Here is a 17636-nt window from a genome sequence, read left to right as displayed (position 1 = left end):
GATCATTTTCGTTCTCTTTTGTCTTCTTAACCTCTTAGTCACTGATACACGGTCATATGAATGCAGGTTTTCATAATTGTTCTTGCATAGAATGCAAGTTTTAAATTGCCCTACTTGATATTTTACAAAACGTCGTTTAATAAATTCTGTAGGTGAAATAGGCCAGAAGATTTTACCCTCTAAAAAATGACAAATACATGCACACTAATATTACTATTAAAATGCCACTGGGACTGAAACAGAAATATGGCAACATTCATTGGGTGAATGGCCTGCACTTCCCTGTAGCAATGGAAAGGTGAGTATTGCCATGTAGAATAAAGGCTCATAGTCTAGGGAGGTTCTTGCCCTTGGAAATAGTCATCTCTTTTCCTGTTTGGTAGAGGCTTTGCTGACTACCAAGCCCAAGTAGCCTGATGGCAATATGGCTTTAAGTCATCCATTTTCATTAACTCTAAACCTGTGCTTCCCAGACAACCCTTCTTCTAAGTTTTTTTTTTTTTTTTTCAGGAAAGCTTTGAATATTGAAAAGATAGTAACCTGGGCCAACCAATACATTTTGCAAATTAATCAGCAACTATTACCTTTGTATTAAGGAGCCAGTTGGAATTCTATTCCTGGTAAGATTTGCAAATGCAGATCAATCAGTCACAAAATCTGCTCTAAACTCCTTGACAAGGTGGAACCCTGAGCTTACAAGGGTCATTGATAGACCCCAGAGATTCTACAGAAATGTAGAACCTCTTAAGTCACAGTCCTGAAATTCAAACATAGAAGAGATTTGAGAGTATGGATTAGGTGACAATACTGATACCCAGGAACAGAGTTTATTTTCACATTCTAGAAGAATAAACTTTCAAAAAGAACCTCTGTCACAATTGTGCAGAGTAGGGAGAAGGAAGAAATAAGCTGTAACACGAGGGACACTTTTAATTTGGGGTTTGGTCTTTTGTGTTTTGTTATTATACATGGGGAGGAGATGGGTTTTCCCCCCTGTATTGCTTAGTATTTCAGTTAATAGCAAGAGATGGAAAGCTTGCTGGCACATGGGTCAGGAGTAAAAAGGGTAAAATGATGAATGACACTTAATACGACAAAACTCCAAATTCACAAGGCTAAAATAAATGAAAATGGTGAATTACAAGAGAAGAAAAGTTAAAGAGGGTTGAGAAGACAAAAATGAAGAGGAAGAAAAGCAAACCCAGCCTGAGTTGCCCTCTCTAATAAGCTTCGTGCACTTGGCAATGTATCTCTGAGCAAGACTTCAGCCAGGGGCACAGCACTGAGCAACACAGATCGTGAGTGTTCCTGTTCTTATGGAGCATATTATTTTAAAAGGAAGGAGACAAGGAAATAGAAACATAAAAGATGTAAAACATGAATATACCAGATTCATTATAAACAGAATATACCAGATGGAGGTATGTGAGATGGTATATCAGAGAGTAGTAACAATTATCTGATGGAAATAAACAGAAAGGTAAATAAAAATAACTTGGAGGGGGTGGCAGAGGAAGCTCTTTAAGATTGGGTGGTCAGAATAGCCTCTGTGAGGAGGTGACATTTGTGGTGAGACCTAATTACAAAAAAGGAGCCAACCATGAGAAGATCTCAAGAATAAAATTTCCAAGCTTAGGGAACAATCAGGGCAGAGGCCCAAAGTGGAGCCAGCTTGGCACATTAACATTCCAAGCAGAGGCTGCTGTGACAGGGACAGAATGAACAGAGAGGAAGCAGGACCAGATCAGGGAGCAGCATAAGTAGTTTAGGTTTCACTTTTTTGTGTGTTTGGAAAACTTTAGAGTTTTAAGATGAGAAGTAACAATGAAACTCTACATGATCCAAGTCCTGCTTATATTTGGAGTTTTATAGCATGCTAATTCAAACTACTTGAATCTTCAAAAGTCAGTGTAGATTCTTATGGAAATAGAGACTAAATATCTTTAGATATTATTTTAAAACAAAGGTGAATCTAGTATATTCTAAAGCAATTTCCATTTTCTCAAAATACATTGATTTTAAACTGCATTTGGCCTCACGTGGAAAGAAAAAAGAAGCTGGTCCTATGCATCTTTGATCTATTTTGAGATGATATATCTTCTTTCTAAATATATCACTACTGTTTTAAAACACCTTATTAAATATCCAGGGAAAGAAATGTAAACATGTATGGTAAAATATTATGCTATTATAATATATTCAGTCCTGATGTTTCTTCACATCCTGAAGACATCAATTAGAATGAGAAATGGATTCAGCTGTTCTACCTACATGAAGGAGAGATGGCCACCCAGAGCAAGAAAAATACAAGAGCCATAGGTTAGAGTTCCCGGTTGAGGAACAAGTTCCCACCTAAAGAAAGAGGAACTAGTATCAAAAGGGTTAAGAAGCAAAGAGAATACAGAAAATATATAAAAGCACAGAAGGAGGAAAGAAGAAAAACCTAATTTCCTCCTTAGGAAATTATTTTTGAAGGCCTTCAATTTCCATTCAGCTATTTTTCTTTAAAGGAATTTAAAGTTCAAATTTCTTTTCTGAGTAGAGAATTCTCGGAGAAATGGTACCTGTAACTGATTCACAATAGGATGCTTTTTTTTCTTATCAAAAATATGTTGATATGAATTTGCTGTTTCAAAAATGAATTTCACATTTCCCATATTACTCAGAATAGTTACTTCATTAAATAATAATAATAATAATAATAATAAATAAAGTAAATTTAAAAATATCCAGAAGCTATTAAGAGTGAAAACGAGTTATGCATCTTAGAATAAAAACAGATATGTTTGACAAACTTATTTATATTTATTTAAGAAGCTCAGTAAACTATGCATTTTAAAAACATATAAACATGTAGTTTCATTTCAAAAGATATGTGTTCTGTGGAGATTTAGTCTTTTCTAGTAGAAATATGTCCCACTATCTGAGTCTCTTTTTCAAATATACTAATTCTCTCTTTTAGGATGTTTTGTTGTGGCCAAATCATGAATTGTGGTGTTATGAACAACCCAGTTATGTACTGTAGATGGTTGCTATTCAGGCAGTGATTTGAACAAAATGAGATGTTATCCTGGCCCATTGTCTCCAATAAGGCTTTAGAGTATGTTTGTTCAGTGAAAGAAATAAGGAAGAAAAGAGAGGGGGAAAATGTGAAGGAGAAAGAAAGGAAAAAACTTTTCTGCCAGAAATATCTAGTGATCACTGACATGATACCAGTATAAACGCATCTCAGCCTTGCTCAGAAAGCACCCTGGGGAATCTTTAAAGGTCGGAAGGTAGATACACACTCCATCCTGCCTGACTTACTGGGTATTGGGGAAACCATGTGCTCTGGATTCATATGGACCTTCTGGGTCCATCTGCAGCAGATGGACTAACTCCATTTGAGCTGGGTTAAGTCCCAGCTCAAACCCAGACATTTTCATTTCAGAGAACAAAATGAATCTCTGAAATTCATTTTGTTCATCTGTAAAATGGGATACCTACTTTAGAGTTGATGAAGATCAAAGGAGATTTTTTTCCCCTTCCCCCAAGTAATACTGCAGAGTAAGCAAGCCCTTAATGAACCGTAGCTGTTATAGTAACAGTCAGCATAAACACATCACTTTGCTTTTTCCTCTTCCTTATTAAAGTGGCTTCTTGTGTGAAGTGACAAATAGGCAAAGTGTTTGGAGACAAAGTAACCTTTCCCTAAATTAACTGCATGTCAGTGAAGAGGCAGGTGTAAAAGAAAAGAATGATGATTATAAGCAATAATAGTTTGCTTCTGTTTTTATCACAGGCTCTTTCTGAACTCTCAGGCTTATTAAAAGAAGTCTACTTGTCTTATGTAGAACATGAAAATATGAACATTATTGTTATTGGAAAGACAGGGATAGTGATGACTATATAAAACATGATTATTTGATATTCTTAAGCTCACTATAATAATGGCTTACCAGAAAAAATATTATAAAATATACATAAACTAGTATTTTTCATTATTAGTTTGCAAAAGCAAAAGTTTCTAAAAATAAACATTAATTAAGATATATTCATGAAGTCTCTTCCTTTAAATGAATGAATAATTAATTCTGTAAATATTTTGATGCAATGTTTTTTCATTAAAGTACAAGCCTGAATTTAATTTTGAACAGATTAATTGAGAAATGGGCAGCACTTGGAGGGGATCAAAGAGTTCCAAGCTTCTCTGTCTTTAGTTTCTAGCCTAAATACTCAAGAGGCTGTTTAAAAGCCTCTGGGATTCTAGTCAACTAACAAGGAGAAATAAATTCCAGCAGACTTTAAATAGACTAGGGTTTGGTAATGAAAAAAAGCTGAAAAACTTATGTTAACTTTGTCTTTCAAGCTCCTGAGTTATGTATATGATAATAACTTCTCAAAACCAGTACTATAAACTTATAGTCTAAACTGTATATAGCTTGTATGAAGTAGTTCCCAAGTTCCAGAGAAGGGAAAGAGCCTGATGGCAGAGAAAAGGAAGAAAAATATTGAAAGGAAAAGTAGGTCACCAGCATGTTAGAACAGCATGAAAACGAGGAGGAAAGTGAAAAAGTAGAAAGTAATACATTTTCTTAGTACTATGTCTTTAACACTTTATCTCCTATTAAAGGTTTTCCTTTAGAAACAAGTATTGGAGCCACTTTGGTGGGTATAGGAGAAAAAGGGAAATAAACTTGAGGGTGTTTGTGATGACAGAATATTTAGTATATTAAAAAGAAAGTTATTAGGGGTGGTAGCAAACCCTAAGGTTGCGGATATTTGTTTTCATCTTTGTTGTAAACTTTTTTACAATACAATTTTTACAAAATAACCCTGAGTTATTTTGAACTTTTGATGCAGGAATGGAAACACAAGAATTGAGGCAGATTCACTTTCCTGTCTTTGAAATTCAGCTATAGATCTTAGATTCCATTTGATATATACATATACTTCTCCCCACTTGGATTAAATTTAAAACCATGGTGTTTGTGGGATTTTGGTGACAGGAGTTTGGGGGATAGGAGTTGGGGAAGAATTGACAAAGAGATGGAGAAGAACACCCTGCAGAAGGAGGCCCAGTAGCATGGAGAGGTTTGCTTTTGGGTAATGCGTGTTTTCACAGTCTTCGAGTTTTTTCTACTTGAGGGTATTTTCCCAAACAAGTTCTCAATAAATATTTGGTAATCAGTTAACATTACAGATAAGAGTGAGTATTGTAATTTCTTTGTTGTTGTTGTTGGAAGTCTCTCTTTTTATAATAGGACCATTTTATGTAAAATGTTATCATTCTAATATGATGTCTAACAAATCCTTCAGAACTGATGCTATAAATAAAGACTGGGGTTGGGTGGTGATGTGTTGGGAAAATATAGGAAAATGGTCAGGGTCCCTCAGATGTTCAGAATCTTGTCGAGCATTCGATGTAAATATCCACGTGTGCCCAGATGTTCCTTGGTTATTATCTAATGTAATTGCATATGGGCACCCAGGTGTCCTGGGTTATGGACTTAAGTACAAGGGACTAATGGCTCTTATACACGGGACCTCTTGGGATGCTCCAGGAGGCCACCAGGTCGGCTGCTCCTAGCTCTGGATAAAGCCTAATAATTTTTTACAGATGGCTCCCAAGATTTCTTCCTATTACCTAGCTTGTGGACCTGTGTGTTAAGGGTTTGTGACCCAGTCTGTGCAACGGGCTTGAAGAGTTTTTGAACCCTAAGCCCTAGCCTGACGTGATGGAATAGCAAAAATGTATACTCACACGTGATGGATAATCAAAACCCAATAAACTCAGATTTTACAGCAACCTATAGACATAATGCACATTAATTAGATTTGATTGAAATAATATCCTACATGGAGTAGAATCCCAAATATGGCTCAGACCCTGGCAGCTTCTGAGATCAGAGAGGAAGTAGTAAATGGACAATTGGATATCAAATTGAAATTGACACAAGAATATCCTGACATCTTTGTGCCAGTGACAGGTGGTTTGCTGCTTGATGCAGATGCTGACTATTTTGCCACCTGGGGGCATGAATCATTGCTGGTGTCTCACATCATCCCCACCATCTGTCGCAGCAAACTTGGCAGTGTGGCTGGTGTCTGAACAAAGCTGCAAGGCCAACAGAGGCAGAGCCACACTGCCATATTTGGAAGCTCCAACCTGGCTCTGCTGTGGCCACTGCTGGAAAACTGAAGGTCTAGGAGGCTTCTGGTCCCAGCACAGGTTTGGCAATGACTAGGTTGCTGAAAAAAGGGATAGGGAAAGTAGGCAAATCGATAGCACTAAGAACTGATAACAAATCCCTTTATTGTCCCTTTAGGACATTATTTTGCACATTCACCCTGTAATATCCATAATCACATGCTACTTCCCGCACCTTCAATAATTGAGCACGAATGAGAGGTTAAGTGGACAACTCCCCAGCTTACTTTCAGTCCCATTTTAAAAAGAGATATACCCAGGGTAAGGCACACTAGGTTACTTTGACCTGCAGGGCCACAAAGACAGTGACTCGGGCAGGAAAACAAAAGCAGGTTGGACACATAATGTAAAATGTGTTGAAATCTTCATTTCCCCATATAAATATCATCATAGCCAACATGGAGCTATAAATATTTTGTTGGCTGTTTGAGACTCATCTTGGTACATTTTACCTGCATAAGCCTATTTTCTGTTAGGCAGGGAGAGGAAAAGAGGAGAGACATCAAGTCTCTTTCCAGGTCCAGGTCTACCTTAGGATATTCCCTACAGAACAAGGCAGTCCTAGGTGAGGGTTTAACAGGGCTGGCAGCATTATAACCTCCTGTCTGAACAATCCAAACTGTTAAAAGGGACTTCATCTTCTGAAAGGAGGAACTGTGCAGAGTGAATCTGGAAATGAAAACATGTGAAACCAGAGTAGCCCAGCCATGGGGCTATTGTCCAGAGACAGCCTCCACCTTTCTTATGCTAAAAACAGACAGACTTTATAATTTACCTTTCTCATGTGCATTTATTCTCTTGGTTGGTCTATCAGTCCACACACTTAGGTATTTCATTCCTGTGGTTCCTCATCTATCAGCTAGGCATAATGAGCTCAACTCTTAAATTCAGAAATATTTCAGCATTGACAAAGTTGCTTATGTCAAGTCTGGATGGGTGAAGTGACATAAATAGTCAAGCAGTTATGCAGTGCCGCTCATCAGTGTGGACAGCTCTGCACTCTGCTAGCTGAGATGATACAGAAGGGCTGCCGCTGGCATCTGAAATTTTGAGCAGCTTTTTCTGAGGTGTCAGTACATGGATAGACAAACCCTTCCCTTCTGTGACATAGTGCTGGACAGAAGGATCTAGCAAAGTGGTAGAAGACTGAGATTAAAAGCCTGAGGAAGATCTAACTCAGCAAAGCTTCAGCAAACTTAGCTTTGTCCAGAATGAGCATTCAGCAGGATCAAGCTGAATGGTGGATCAAACATGTCTATGTGTAGCTAGACCTTTGCTCTCCCATTGTTTTCTACATCCCCCAAACAACTGAGAAGCCATAGGATAGAGCAGAATGACAGGCACTTCTAATTCAGACAGTCTTTTGCTTAAATCTTAATGATCAGCACGTCAACATCATGACCTTGGGACAAGTTACTTAATTACTCACGGCCTCAGTTTCCACATCTGTTGAATGAAGAAAATAATGTTAATATTCTGAGAGCTGTTGTGAGGATTTAAAAGAAAAATGCATCATGTGTTCAGTGGACAGTAGATGATTAATAAGAAGACATTGAAGGTTGATGCAATTATTACTGGGGTAACACTTAAACACAATATCCATAGCTGTTCATATAAGGTAATGACAAAATATTCAGATTACTGTGCTCACATATTTTGTGCTTCTGGTTGTCCTTTAACCTTAAAGGCATCTAAGTAATAAATACTATACATATAGAAAAACACTCAATTTTACTAGTATCATCCTCATAATTTTCCATTCAGAAAATATTGCGTTGCCTAAAAAAAACCATAGGAAAGCTTAACGCAAAACTATAAAACAAATATTAAATACACCTAGATTAATTCTTCGGGATAGTGCATATATGTATAATTAAGCTCAAATGTGATCTCTGCATTCCCTAGTCTCGTCAGTATAATTTCATCAGTATAATAGAGAATGCCACTTCAGCCTTTGGCAGCTGCCCAATGAAGACCTGGAACGTTTTAACCTAGGTCTTTAATTTTATTCATCAGTAAAAATCTCCCTTATTTCACTTGCCTAAGTTAAAGAAAAGAGCAGATGCTGATTTCTTTCCATCATTAGTAAAATAATAAGTATTATTTGGTTATAGATCATCCCAAATAACTATCTTTACTGCATGTTAATAAATTTACTGTTCAGAAAAATAAAACATGCAAAAGAGCGAAGTCATGTAATACAGGGAAAATAAGCTATTAAAGAAAGGGTTTGCGAAGGCCAGAGACAATATTAGAGCAGAGATCAATCTGAATTGTTGGCCCTGTCAAGATAAGCATTTTAACATCCCCAAACACCATTAATTCTAATGAATTTGACATTGTTGAGATTACGTGTTACAGTCAAGGACACTGCCATCGTGTCTGTCCCACTATTAAGCAATGCTATTTTTTGAAGTCCCCAAAATGTCCTCACTTAAAGAGTTTGTTACCATGGAAGGTACTCATCACTAAAGCAAATGCTATGTGCCTTCATGGCAATCAATTCAAGATAATGTCAACAATTTATGACAGTCACTTTCAAATCAATTTTGGTGCAAATTATTTTCTCATTTGGTGAAAAAAGAAAATCAAAGTGCCGAACAGTATATACAACATACTATATTTTGCATATAAAGGATGAAAAAATGGAGTACATATCATTTCTGCTTTAAATACTCTAGAAAGGTATGCACACAAACACACATACACCCAAAATAGTTATGTGTGACTGGAGGCAGATCTGGGTGGATGTGGAGTGGGACTGATAGCTGTAGGCATTTAAAAATTTTGTTTGATTTTGGAACCATGCAAATGTATTGCCTATTTACAAGATGGAATTTAAAAAATATGCCTTCATTACACCTTCCTCACAGAAATTCCTTTTCTCTTACCCTTCTTGAACATGATTATGCTTTTCTACAAACTGGACACCATTGATTCAGTTCAAAGAAAGATATGTGATATTTATGAGTTATTTTTCTACGTGGTTTTTATAATTGTAAATTTGATTTTATATTCATAATTTCTCCAATGACTGCTGTAACTCTGAGATTCAAAAACCCGTATAAAAGGTAATCTCTTTCTTTCTTTTTTTAAGAGGCTGATAATTTTATTTTGTTTCAACGTTTTATTTTATTTATTTATTTTTTTGGCAGCTGGCTGGTAAGTAAAATGCAATTTCTAAACTGTTCTTAGATCAGCTTGATCCCAAAGCTGAAGAGATTGAGGAAGAATGCTTCTCCTAGATTGTAAATTATTGAATAAAGAAATTGCTCATTTTAATCACTTATGAAGGCTAGGTTTTTAAAGCATAATAATAAAAAAAGTATACCCATAATAATCCCTTGCTAATGTTTCCAGCCCATGCAGCAAGCGTGTTTTGGTGAATATGACCATGAAGAGATACATCAAATATGACTAAAAGAAAACAACAAAACTTTTTCAGTGTTTTTGAAAAAGAATACTGTTATACCTGTGTTTTATTATAAATAAACAGGTTCTGTCATATTTTATCTTCTTGCCAGCAAATGAAGGACATTGTTTCATAAAGCTTCTAAAATGTACATGAATATTTAATTAAATCATATTTCCTTGAGAAAATAAAGTTCATTCGCATTTATAGCAGACAGTTGTGAGGAGCTCATAATTGTCATAAGACCAGGGTAGCCAGTACCAGTTGCTTGTGGAACAAAACTCCTCGATTTTAAAACTTTTTTTAAAAAATAAACATACAATCATAGGTGTTCATTTACTTTAAAAATCCTAAAGATGAAGAAAATTATTGTCTATATATTTAAGTCCTTGTATAAATTACAAAACTCAAGTTTATGTTACAGAGTCCCTTCCCCATAGGAAGCGTAAAGCACTTTTGTGGTACCTTTCACCAATTTATGTAAATATTTGTATCACATTGAATTTGACAAACAAAATAAAAGTCGATATTGCATCTTTAAGCCCCAAGAGAACATTCTTCTAAGTTGTCTCTCGTGATGGATGAGCTTCAAAAGTCATTTGATTGCCATGACTTAACTTAATCTCAAATAAAGATATATAAAAGTAATACACATATTGACTTCAGTAGAAATCTGAAACATCAGTGAACTGTAGACTCTTCTTGCTTGAGGTCAACAAACACTCTTTAGAAGACAACCAAGAGTAGTTTAAGACCAGGACAACAAAATAAAATTATAACAATAATAATAATAATAATAATAATAATAATAAAAATAACGACAATAAAATTAAAATAACAACAACAAACAATGAGGTAAACTCCCCTTGAAAAAGGCAATAAGAGTTGCCGGGACTGTCAGGAGAGAGTTCGATTGTACCTGACGCCCAAATGTTTTTCTAACCAGAGTTCAGCCAGTTGCATGGTTGAGGCAAAAGTACTTGCCTTGGATCCTAAGCACATCTTATACTGCTTAGGTTCCAAGTTAGGATCACAATGAACTGGATGGAAAATATGCACCACTCCTACTTCTTGACTTCTGAAGGGCCTTAAACCAGAAAGAATCACTTTATTGTAGAGATCTACATCTTCCAGTCCCCAGCCTTGTATTGAGGTATCAAATCCACCTGTACCTAGAAGATCACTTTTGTAAATACAGGTGATTCCATATCCATAGTCTCTCCAAAATCCAGTCTTCTTTGAGAATACAAAGTCATCATCAGTGGGAGGATTTCCCCCATTGGTTACCTTTGGGTCATACTGGCTAAAGATGATGGGGTAGTATACCTGTTGTCCCTGAATTGTATTGTCTCTACATCGTTGGAGAAAGTCTCCTCTGAAGATCAAGTCAACATCACAAAATAGCAGCAAAGTGTCATTGTCAAACTGGGAAGAAGCCATTTCTAGACCAAGACCTCTGGAAAACTCTCCCTTCATAGGAATCAGGGTCATTTCTGCATTAGGGTACCTGTTCTGGTACCCTTTTATCAGCTCAATATGCTTGATGGAATCTTGGCCAGCATCTCTACTGAAAAGGATGATAACTAGCTTTACATTCTGCTTTGGGATAAGACACGTATTTTCAAAGTTCTCCAAGAATCTCGAGAAAATATCATACCTTCCAATGAGAGGAACAAGAATGTGTATTTTCTTTTCACTCTGCCCTCCCATTTCTTTGGCACCTTGAAAAGAAGATAATATCTTTAAAGAATTAGATATGAAGGAGAATGACTGAGTGTTACTGTTAATACTCTCCACGAGACTGTTGACATCCAGCTCTTCAGTTTCTCTGAAGAAAGGCTTGCTGAATAACTGCTGAAGATAGGCATGACGTCTCACTGGCACGGTCAGTTTCCTTCCCTTGTGTCTTTTGTATAAGAGGAGTAAATCCAAAATGTACTCCACCCCATGCATGGGATTAACTCTGCGGTAGCCATATTGAATCTCCTTGAAGTCAATGACCCGTCCTCTACTCTTGGCATTCTCATTGATCATCTCCATCACCTGTAGGACAGTGTCATCCAGTGCTGTTCTTAGGATGCTATTGATGCTCTGTCGAGGAGGTTGACTCTCAGCTGCTGAGTAAATGAGCTTTCCTGTCAGGAACTCCCATTCTATCACTTCATTTCTCTCCCGAGGCTGGAAGTGGTTGAAAGAAGGCATCACTCCCAGCTGCTGGTCCTCTTTGCTCACTTCGGTGTTACTGAGCTTGCTCATCAGAGCACTCTCCCTGTGGAGCTGGATGGTGCGGTAGCGAAGTTCAGAAATTTTGCGACTGAGCATGTAATTATGAAGCCTGTATTGGTATGCAGGCCTTTTGTTGGGATGAAGTGTTATGGCTGCATGGATCTTACTATTGTGAAGGTCTTGGATATATCCTTTCCGATTGTGTTCATAATTTTCATGGAACAGTTGTTGCATCTGAAAAGTAAAAGGAGATAAGGATTTTTAGATTAATTTAAAAAGAAAAAAAGCAGCAAGCTAAAACATTTAAATTAAAATATTTAATATCTTTATTTATATGGTATTTAATAACACAAGTTGTTTATAAAATTTATATTTAAAAGAAACTATAATAGTTTTATAATTGACATATAAAATTGTATGTATTCATCATGCACAACATGATGTGTTGAAGTAGATTACAGAGTGTGGGATGACTAAATCTGGCTAGTTAACATATTAATTACTTCACATAGATGTCAGTTTTGTGGTGAGAACCCATACCATACACTCTTTTAGCATTTTTCAAGAATACAGTATATTATTATTAAATATAACCACCATATTGTATGACAGATCTCTTGAACTTATTCCTTCTATTTAATTGAAATTTTGTATCCTTTGATCAAACGTGCTTGTGGATCAGAAGAACTAACATTGTGAAAATGTCCATACTATCCAAAGCAATCTACAGATTCAATGCAATCTTCATCAAAATACCAATGATATTCTTCATAGAAATAGAAAAAACAATCTTAACATTCATATGGAACAACAAAAGACCCCATATAACCAAAGCAACTCTGAGAAAAAAAAAAAAAAGCCAGAGGCATAACATTACCTGACTTCAAATTATACTACAAAGCTACAGTAAACAACACAGCATGGTACTGGCATAAAAACAGACACATGAACCAATGGAACAGAACAGAGAACCCAGAAATCAACCTGTGTACTTGCAGCCAGCTGACATTTGATGAAGGAGACAAAAACATACATTGGGGAAAAGACTGACTCTTCAATAAATGGTGCTGGGAAAACTGGACATCCATATGTAGAAGAATAAAACTAGATCTGTTCCTCTCACCACATACACAAATCAACTCAAAATGGATTAAAGACTGAAATATAAGACCTGGAACTATAAAATTCTTAAAAAAAAATAAGGGAAAAACTTCAGGAAGTAGGACTGGGCAAAGACTTTATGACTAAATCTCCAAAAGCACAGACAAATTGAAACCACATTGAGATATCAACTCACACCAGTTAGAAAGGCCATTATTAAAAAGACAGAGAATAGCAAAGGATGCAGAGAAAGGGGAACCCTCTTATTCTGTTGGTGGGACTGTAACTTAGTGCAGCCATTATGGAAAACATATGGAGGTTCCTCAAACAACCGCCATACAATCCAACAATCCCACTGCTGGGTATATACCCACAGGAATGGAAATCAGCACATCGAAGGGATACCCACTCTCCCGTGTTTATTGCAGCTCTATTTATAATAGCCAAGAGTTGGAACTGACCTAAATATCCATTGATGGATGACTGAATAAGGAAAACGTAGTACATATGCACAATGGAATACTACTCTGCCATAAAAAAGAACAAAATTCTGCCATTTGCAGCAATGTGGATGAACTTAGAGAAAATTATGTTAAGTGAAATAAGCCAGACACAGAAAGAGAAATATCACGTCATCACTTATTTAAGTAGGAGCTAAAAAAAAAAAAACCATAAATAAATTAAAAAAGAAAGAAGGGTACAACAATCATGATAATTCATTGAACTTGCAAAAGGAGAGAACAGAACTGAGGCTACCAGAGGTGGGAAAGGGGGAGGGAGAGGAGAGGTTAGCAAGAAATTGGTAAAATGACACAAAAATTATTACACTGTGTAAAGCTGAATATACTAATTATCCTGACTTAAGCATCACATATTGCACACAGGTATTGATATTCAACACTGTATCCCACAGATATGTACAATCAATTAAATTTCCATAAATTTTTTTTAATGCAAAAAAAGAAAAAGAAAAGGGGAAAACACTTGAATAAGTACTTCACAAAATAGAGTAAGCAAATACCAGATAAACATTAAAAAAAAATTCTCTACCTTATTCATCATCAGGGTAATTGCTATGAGTCAAATGTGTCCATCAAAAGTTCATGTATTGGAAACAATCTCCATTGTAACAGTGTTAAGAAGGCGGAAAATCTAAGTTTGGAATTTGGAAGGTGGGATCTTTAAGGTGATTAGATTGTGAGGACCATGCCCTAGTGAATGGATTGATCGATTCATGGAGTAATAGGTTGATGACCTAATGGGTGTTCATGGGCATAGTTCTGATGGTTTTATAAGAGAGCAAGTGAACAGGTTAACTCTCTTGCTCAACCCATTCTCACCATGTGACAACACCCTGCGAAAGCCCTCACCAGATGTGTTCCCTGGACCTTGGACTTCCGGCCTCTGAACTGTAAAAAATAAATTTCATTTCTTTATAAATCACCCAGTTTCAGGTATTCTGTTTTAGGCAACAGAAAATGGACTAATACAGTAATGCAACTTAAAATAACAATGTAATAACATTATGGACCTAACAGTGGCTAAAACTAAACAGATTGATAATAGTATGCACTGTCTAGGTACTATAGGATTTGGAACTCTCATATACTGCTGGTGAATATAACTTGGTTCAACCACTGAATACTACTATATCAAGTAAAATAAATATACACATTCTCTGTGATTCAGTAATTCTACTCTTAGATATAGGCACAGTACAAACACATACATACATAAACCTGAAACATATGTAAGAATTTTCACAGATGCATTATTCATCATAACCCAAAACTAAATGTACATCAAGAATAGAATAGATAAATAGATATAGTATATTCATGTAATGAAAAAGATATCAATTAAAATGAGTGAAATACTACTACTCAACCACATGGATGAATCCCATAAAACACGTAAAAGAAGCCATATAACAAAAAAATACATTTTTGTATTATTCCATTTGTATAAAATTCAGAAACAGGTAAAGTTAATCTCTCCCGTTAGTTGTTAGAATAGAGATCAAAAATTAAGAAGAGGACAGCTTCTGGAGTCCTTTTAATCTTCTATTTGTTTAGCCAGGTGGTGGTTACATGTGTTTTCAATTTGTGAACAGTCATTGAATTTTTACTTAAGATACATTTGTCTGTTATACCCCAATTAATAAACAACTTTATTTTAAAAGTGTGCATACACATGTATGTAGAATTAGGTATGTTTTTTTGATATTTACGTACATAAATGTGTGTGGATATGTGGGTGGAGAGAAAGAGAGAGAGAGAGAGATAGAGAGAGAGAGAGAGAGAGAGAGAGAGAGATATTCTTGGAGAAACTGACCTAAAAGGTGGTAGAATAATAACATGACAGATTTTTTACCTCCAGTGTTTCACCTCTGTTTCTATTTACCCAGTGTTTCTATTCTCAAACATATTTATAAATCAACATCCTTGACTTTGAAGAACCTAACAGTACATATGTTGAGAAAGATTTTGGACTTGATTCAAAATGCAATAGTTTGAATCAAGTCTTTTCTGAAAACACATGCCATTGATCAATTTTAAATAAAAATAAAAACATAATTTGCAGTGGGATGTTATATCTCCATTTATTAAGTATTATTATTGTTGTTGTCGTTGTTGTTGTTGTTGTTGTTATTATTATTATTATTATTTTACCTGAAACTACTTTAATATTTTACCTTAGGTAATTTTCCATGAATTTTTTTTCTATGAAAGAAGGTTAAAAATTTTTTGATTGTATATAGACTACTAATTATACCATCTCTAAAAAGTATTGGCTATTTGAAACTATTTCTTTGTTAGGCCATGATTTGCATTACTAAGAAAAGGCAACATGCTAAATTAAAGCTCGGAGGTGAGCTGTTAAGTAGCAGTCTTAGCCAGCTCCTTCAGTGATACTGAAGTGATTAATGCTGCACAATTTGATAAAGGTGACATTTTCTTACAGAACAAATAATATTTTAGTGTTGAAATTTTCAACTGACATATCATTTCAGCCCAAGCTGTCTACAGGGCGCTTATCTTTCAAACATATTCCTTTGCAGAGATAAAAGCAGAGGAAAGAATGGAGGGGACAGTCCTTAAAAGAAGCCCATTCATACATACTCCACGTAGTATAGTAATGATGAGAAAATTGTGAGTTTCTGTCATATTTTTTCATTAAGAAGCATAGAGCATATCCAAATTTTCTACTTTCACACTTAGAGAGGTCAAATCTATGCAGGATAGACAGGAGACTGTTTAAGAGCTTGGCTATGAAATCAGCCAGATTTGGATTTGAATACTGGCTCCACCATCGTGAAATCATTTCCTAGCCAATCTGTCCAGTCTCAGTCTCCTTATCTATAAACTGGGAAAATGTCAATTACCTCAATGCACATTAAAATGTTATTAAATAAGAAAGAAGTATATAAAGTGCTTAGCATTGTGTCTGACACAGAGAAGGCATTCGATAAATGATAGCTCTGTGTAAATAAGAGTACAAGAATATGCTAAGCTCCTCGTGGGATTGTTCTTTTTAGTTCGGAGTCCTTAGAGAATGAGAGTTGCATCTTGTTTCATCTTTGTACATTTCTGGAAATGCTTGTGAACAATAATAAATTTAGTCATTGATGGAGTTTAGATGTGCTGTCCCCTCCAAAACTCATGTGGAAATCTGATCTCCAATGTGGCAGTGTTGGAAACTGATGAGTGGTGGGGGCAGATCCCTCATGAAAGGATTAATGCTCTCCCTGGGGGAGGGGGTATTAGTGAGTGAGTTCTCGCTCTACTAGTTCCCGTGAGAGCTGATTGTTTAAAGGACACTGGCACCTCCTCTCTCTTTCTCTTGCTTCCTCTCCCACCATGTGATCTGCTTGTACCTGCTGCTTTTCTGCCATGAGTAGAAGCAGCCTGAGGCCCATGCCAGATGCAGCTGTCCCAGAATCGTAAGCCAAACAAATCTCTTTCCTTTATAAATTACTCAGTCTCAGGTATTTCTATTATAGCAACACAAAGCAGACTAAAACAGAAAATTGGTACCGAGGAGTGGGGTGTTGCTATACAGATACCTGAAAATGTGGATGCAGCTTTGGAACTGGGTAATGGGCAAAGGTTGGAGGAGTTTGGTGGACTTAGAAGAAGAGAAAAAGATGAGGGAAAGTTTGGAATGTCTTAGAGACTTGTGTGGTGGCGAGCAGAATGCTGATAGAAATATGGACAGTGAAGACAGTGCGGATGATGAGGTCTCAGAAATGAGGAACTTATTGGAATTGGACAAAAGATCACCCTTGCTACACTATAGCAAGGAACCTGGTGGCATTGTGTCCATGCCTTTGGACTTTGTGGAAGATGGAACTTAAGAGTTTTGAACCAGAGCATTTGGCCAAAGAAATTTCTAAGCAGCAAAGCATTAAGGAAGCTGCATGGTTGCTTTTAAGAGCCTACTCTGAGTTATGGCAGCAAAATCATGATGTAAAGCCAGAATTTAAAAGGAATCAGAGTGTAAAGATTTAGAAACTTTGCAGCTTGGCCATGTGGTAAAGAAGCAGAGAGCCGGAGAGCAACGCAAGGTTAAAGCGGATAAACTGGTTGCTAAAGACAGTATCTTGGCGGTGAGGCAGCCAAATGCTAAGAACCAGGCAATGGGAAAAATTCCCTAAAGGCATTTGAGAAGTCTGGAAGGGTGCCCACCCATCACAGGCCCTGAGGC

The 17636-nt window shown here is 36.3% G+C and overlaps 1 protein-coding gene across 1 annotated transcript in view; it reads right to left on the bottom strand.

Annotated features, from left to right (window-relative positions):
• Window positions 1-10499: 10499 nt before the first annotated feature.
• The window catches only part of CHSY3 (chondroitin sulfate synthase 3), a 239430-nt gene continuing 232293 nt past the window's right edge, over window positions 10500-17636 (bottom strand). The window contains exon 3 of the mRNA XM_063088210.1: window positions 10500-12062. Coding sequence (XP_062944280.1) covers window positions 10500-12062 — 1563 coding nt within the window. The remainder of the gene's footprint in view (window positions 12063-17636) is intronic.

Source organism: Cynocephalus volans, chromosome 2 (assembly GCF_027409185.1).
Source record: "Cynocephalus volans isolate mCynVol1 chromosome 2, mCynVol1.pri, whole genome shotgun sequence".
Classification (NCBI taxonomy): domain Eukaryota; kingdom Metazoa; phylum Chordata; class Mammalia; order Dermoptera; family Cynocephalidae; genus Cynocephalus; species Cynocephalus volans.
The sequence above is the reverse complement of the archived record's forward strand: the minus strand, read 5'-3'. Positions and strand labels throughout refer to the sequence as shown.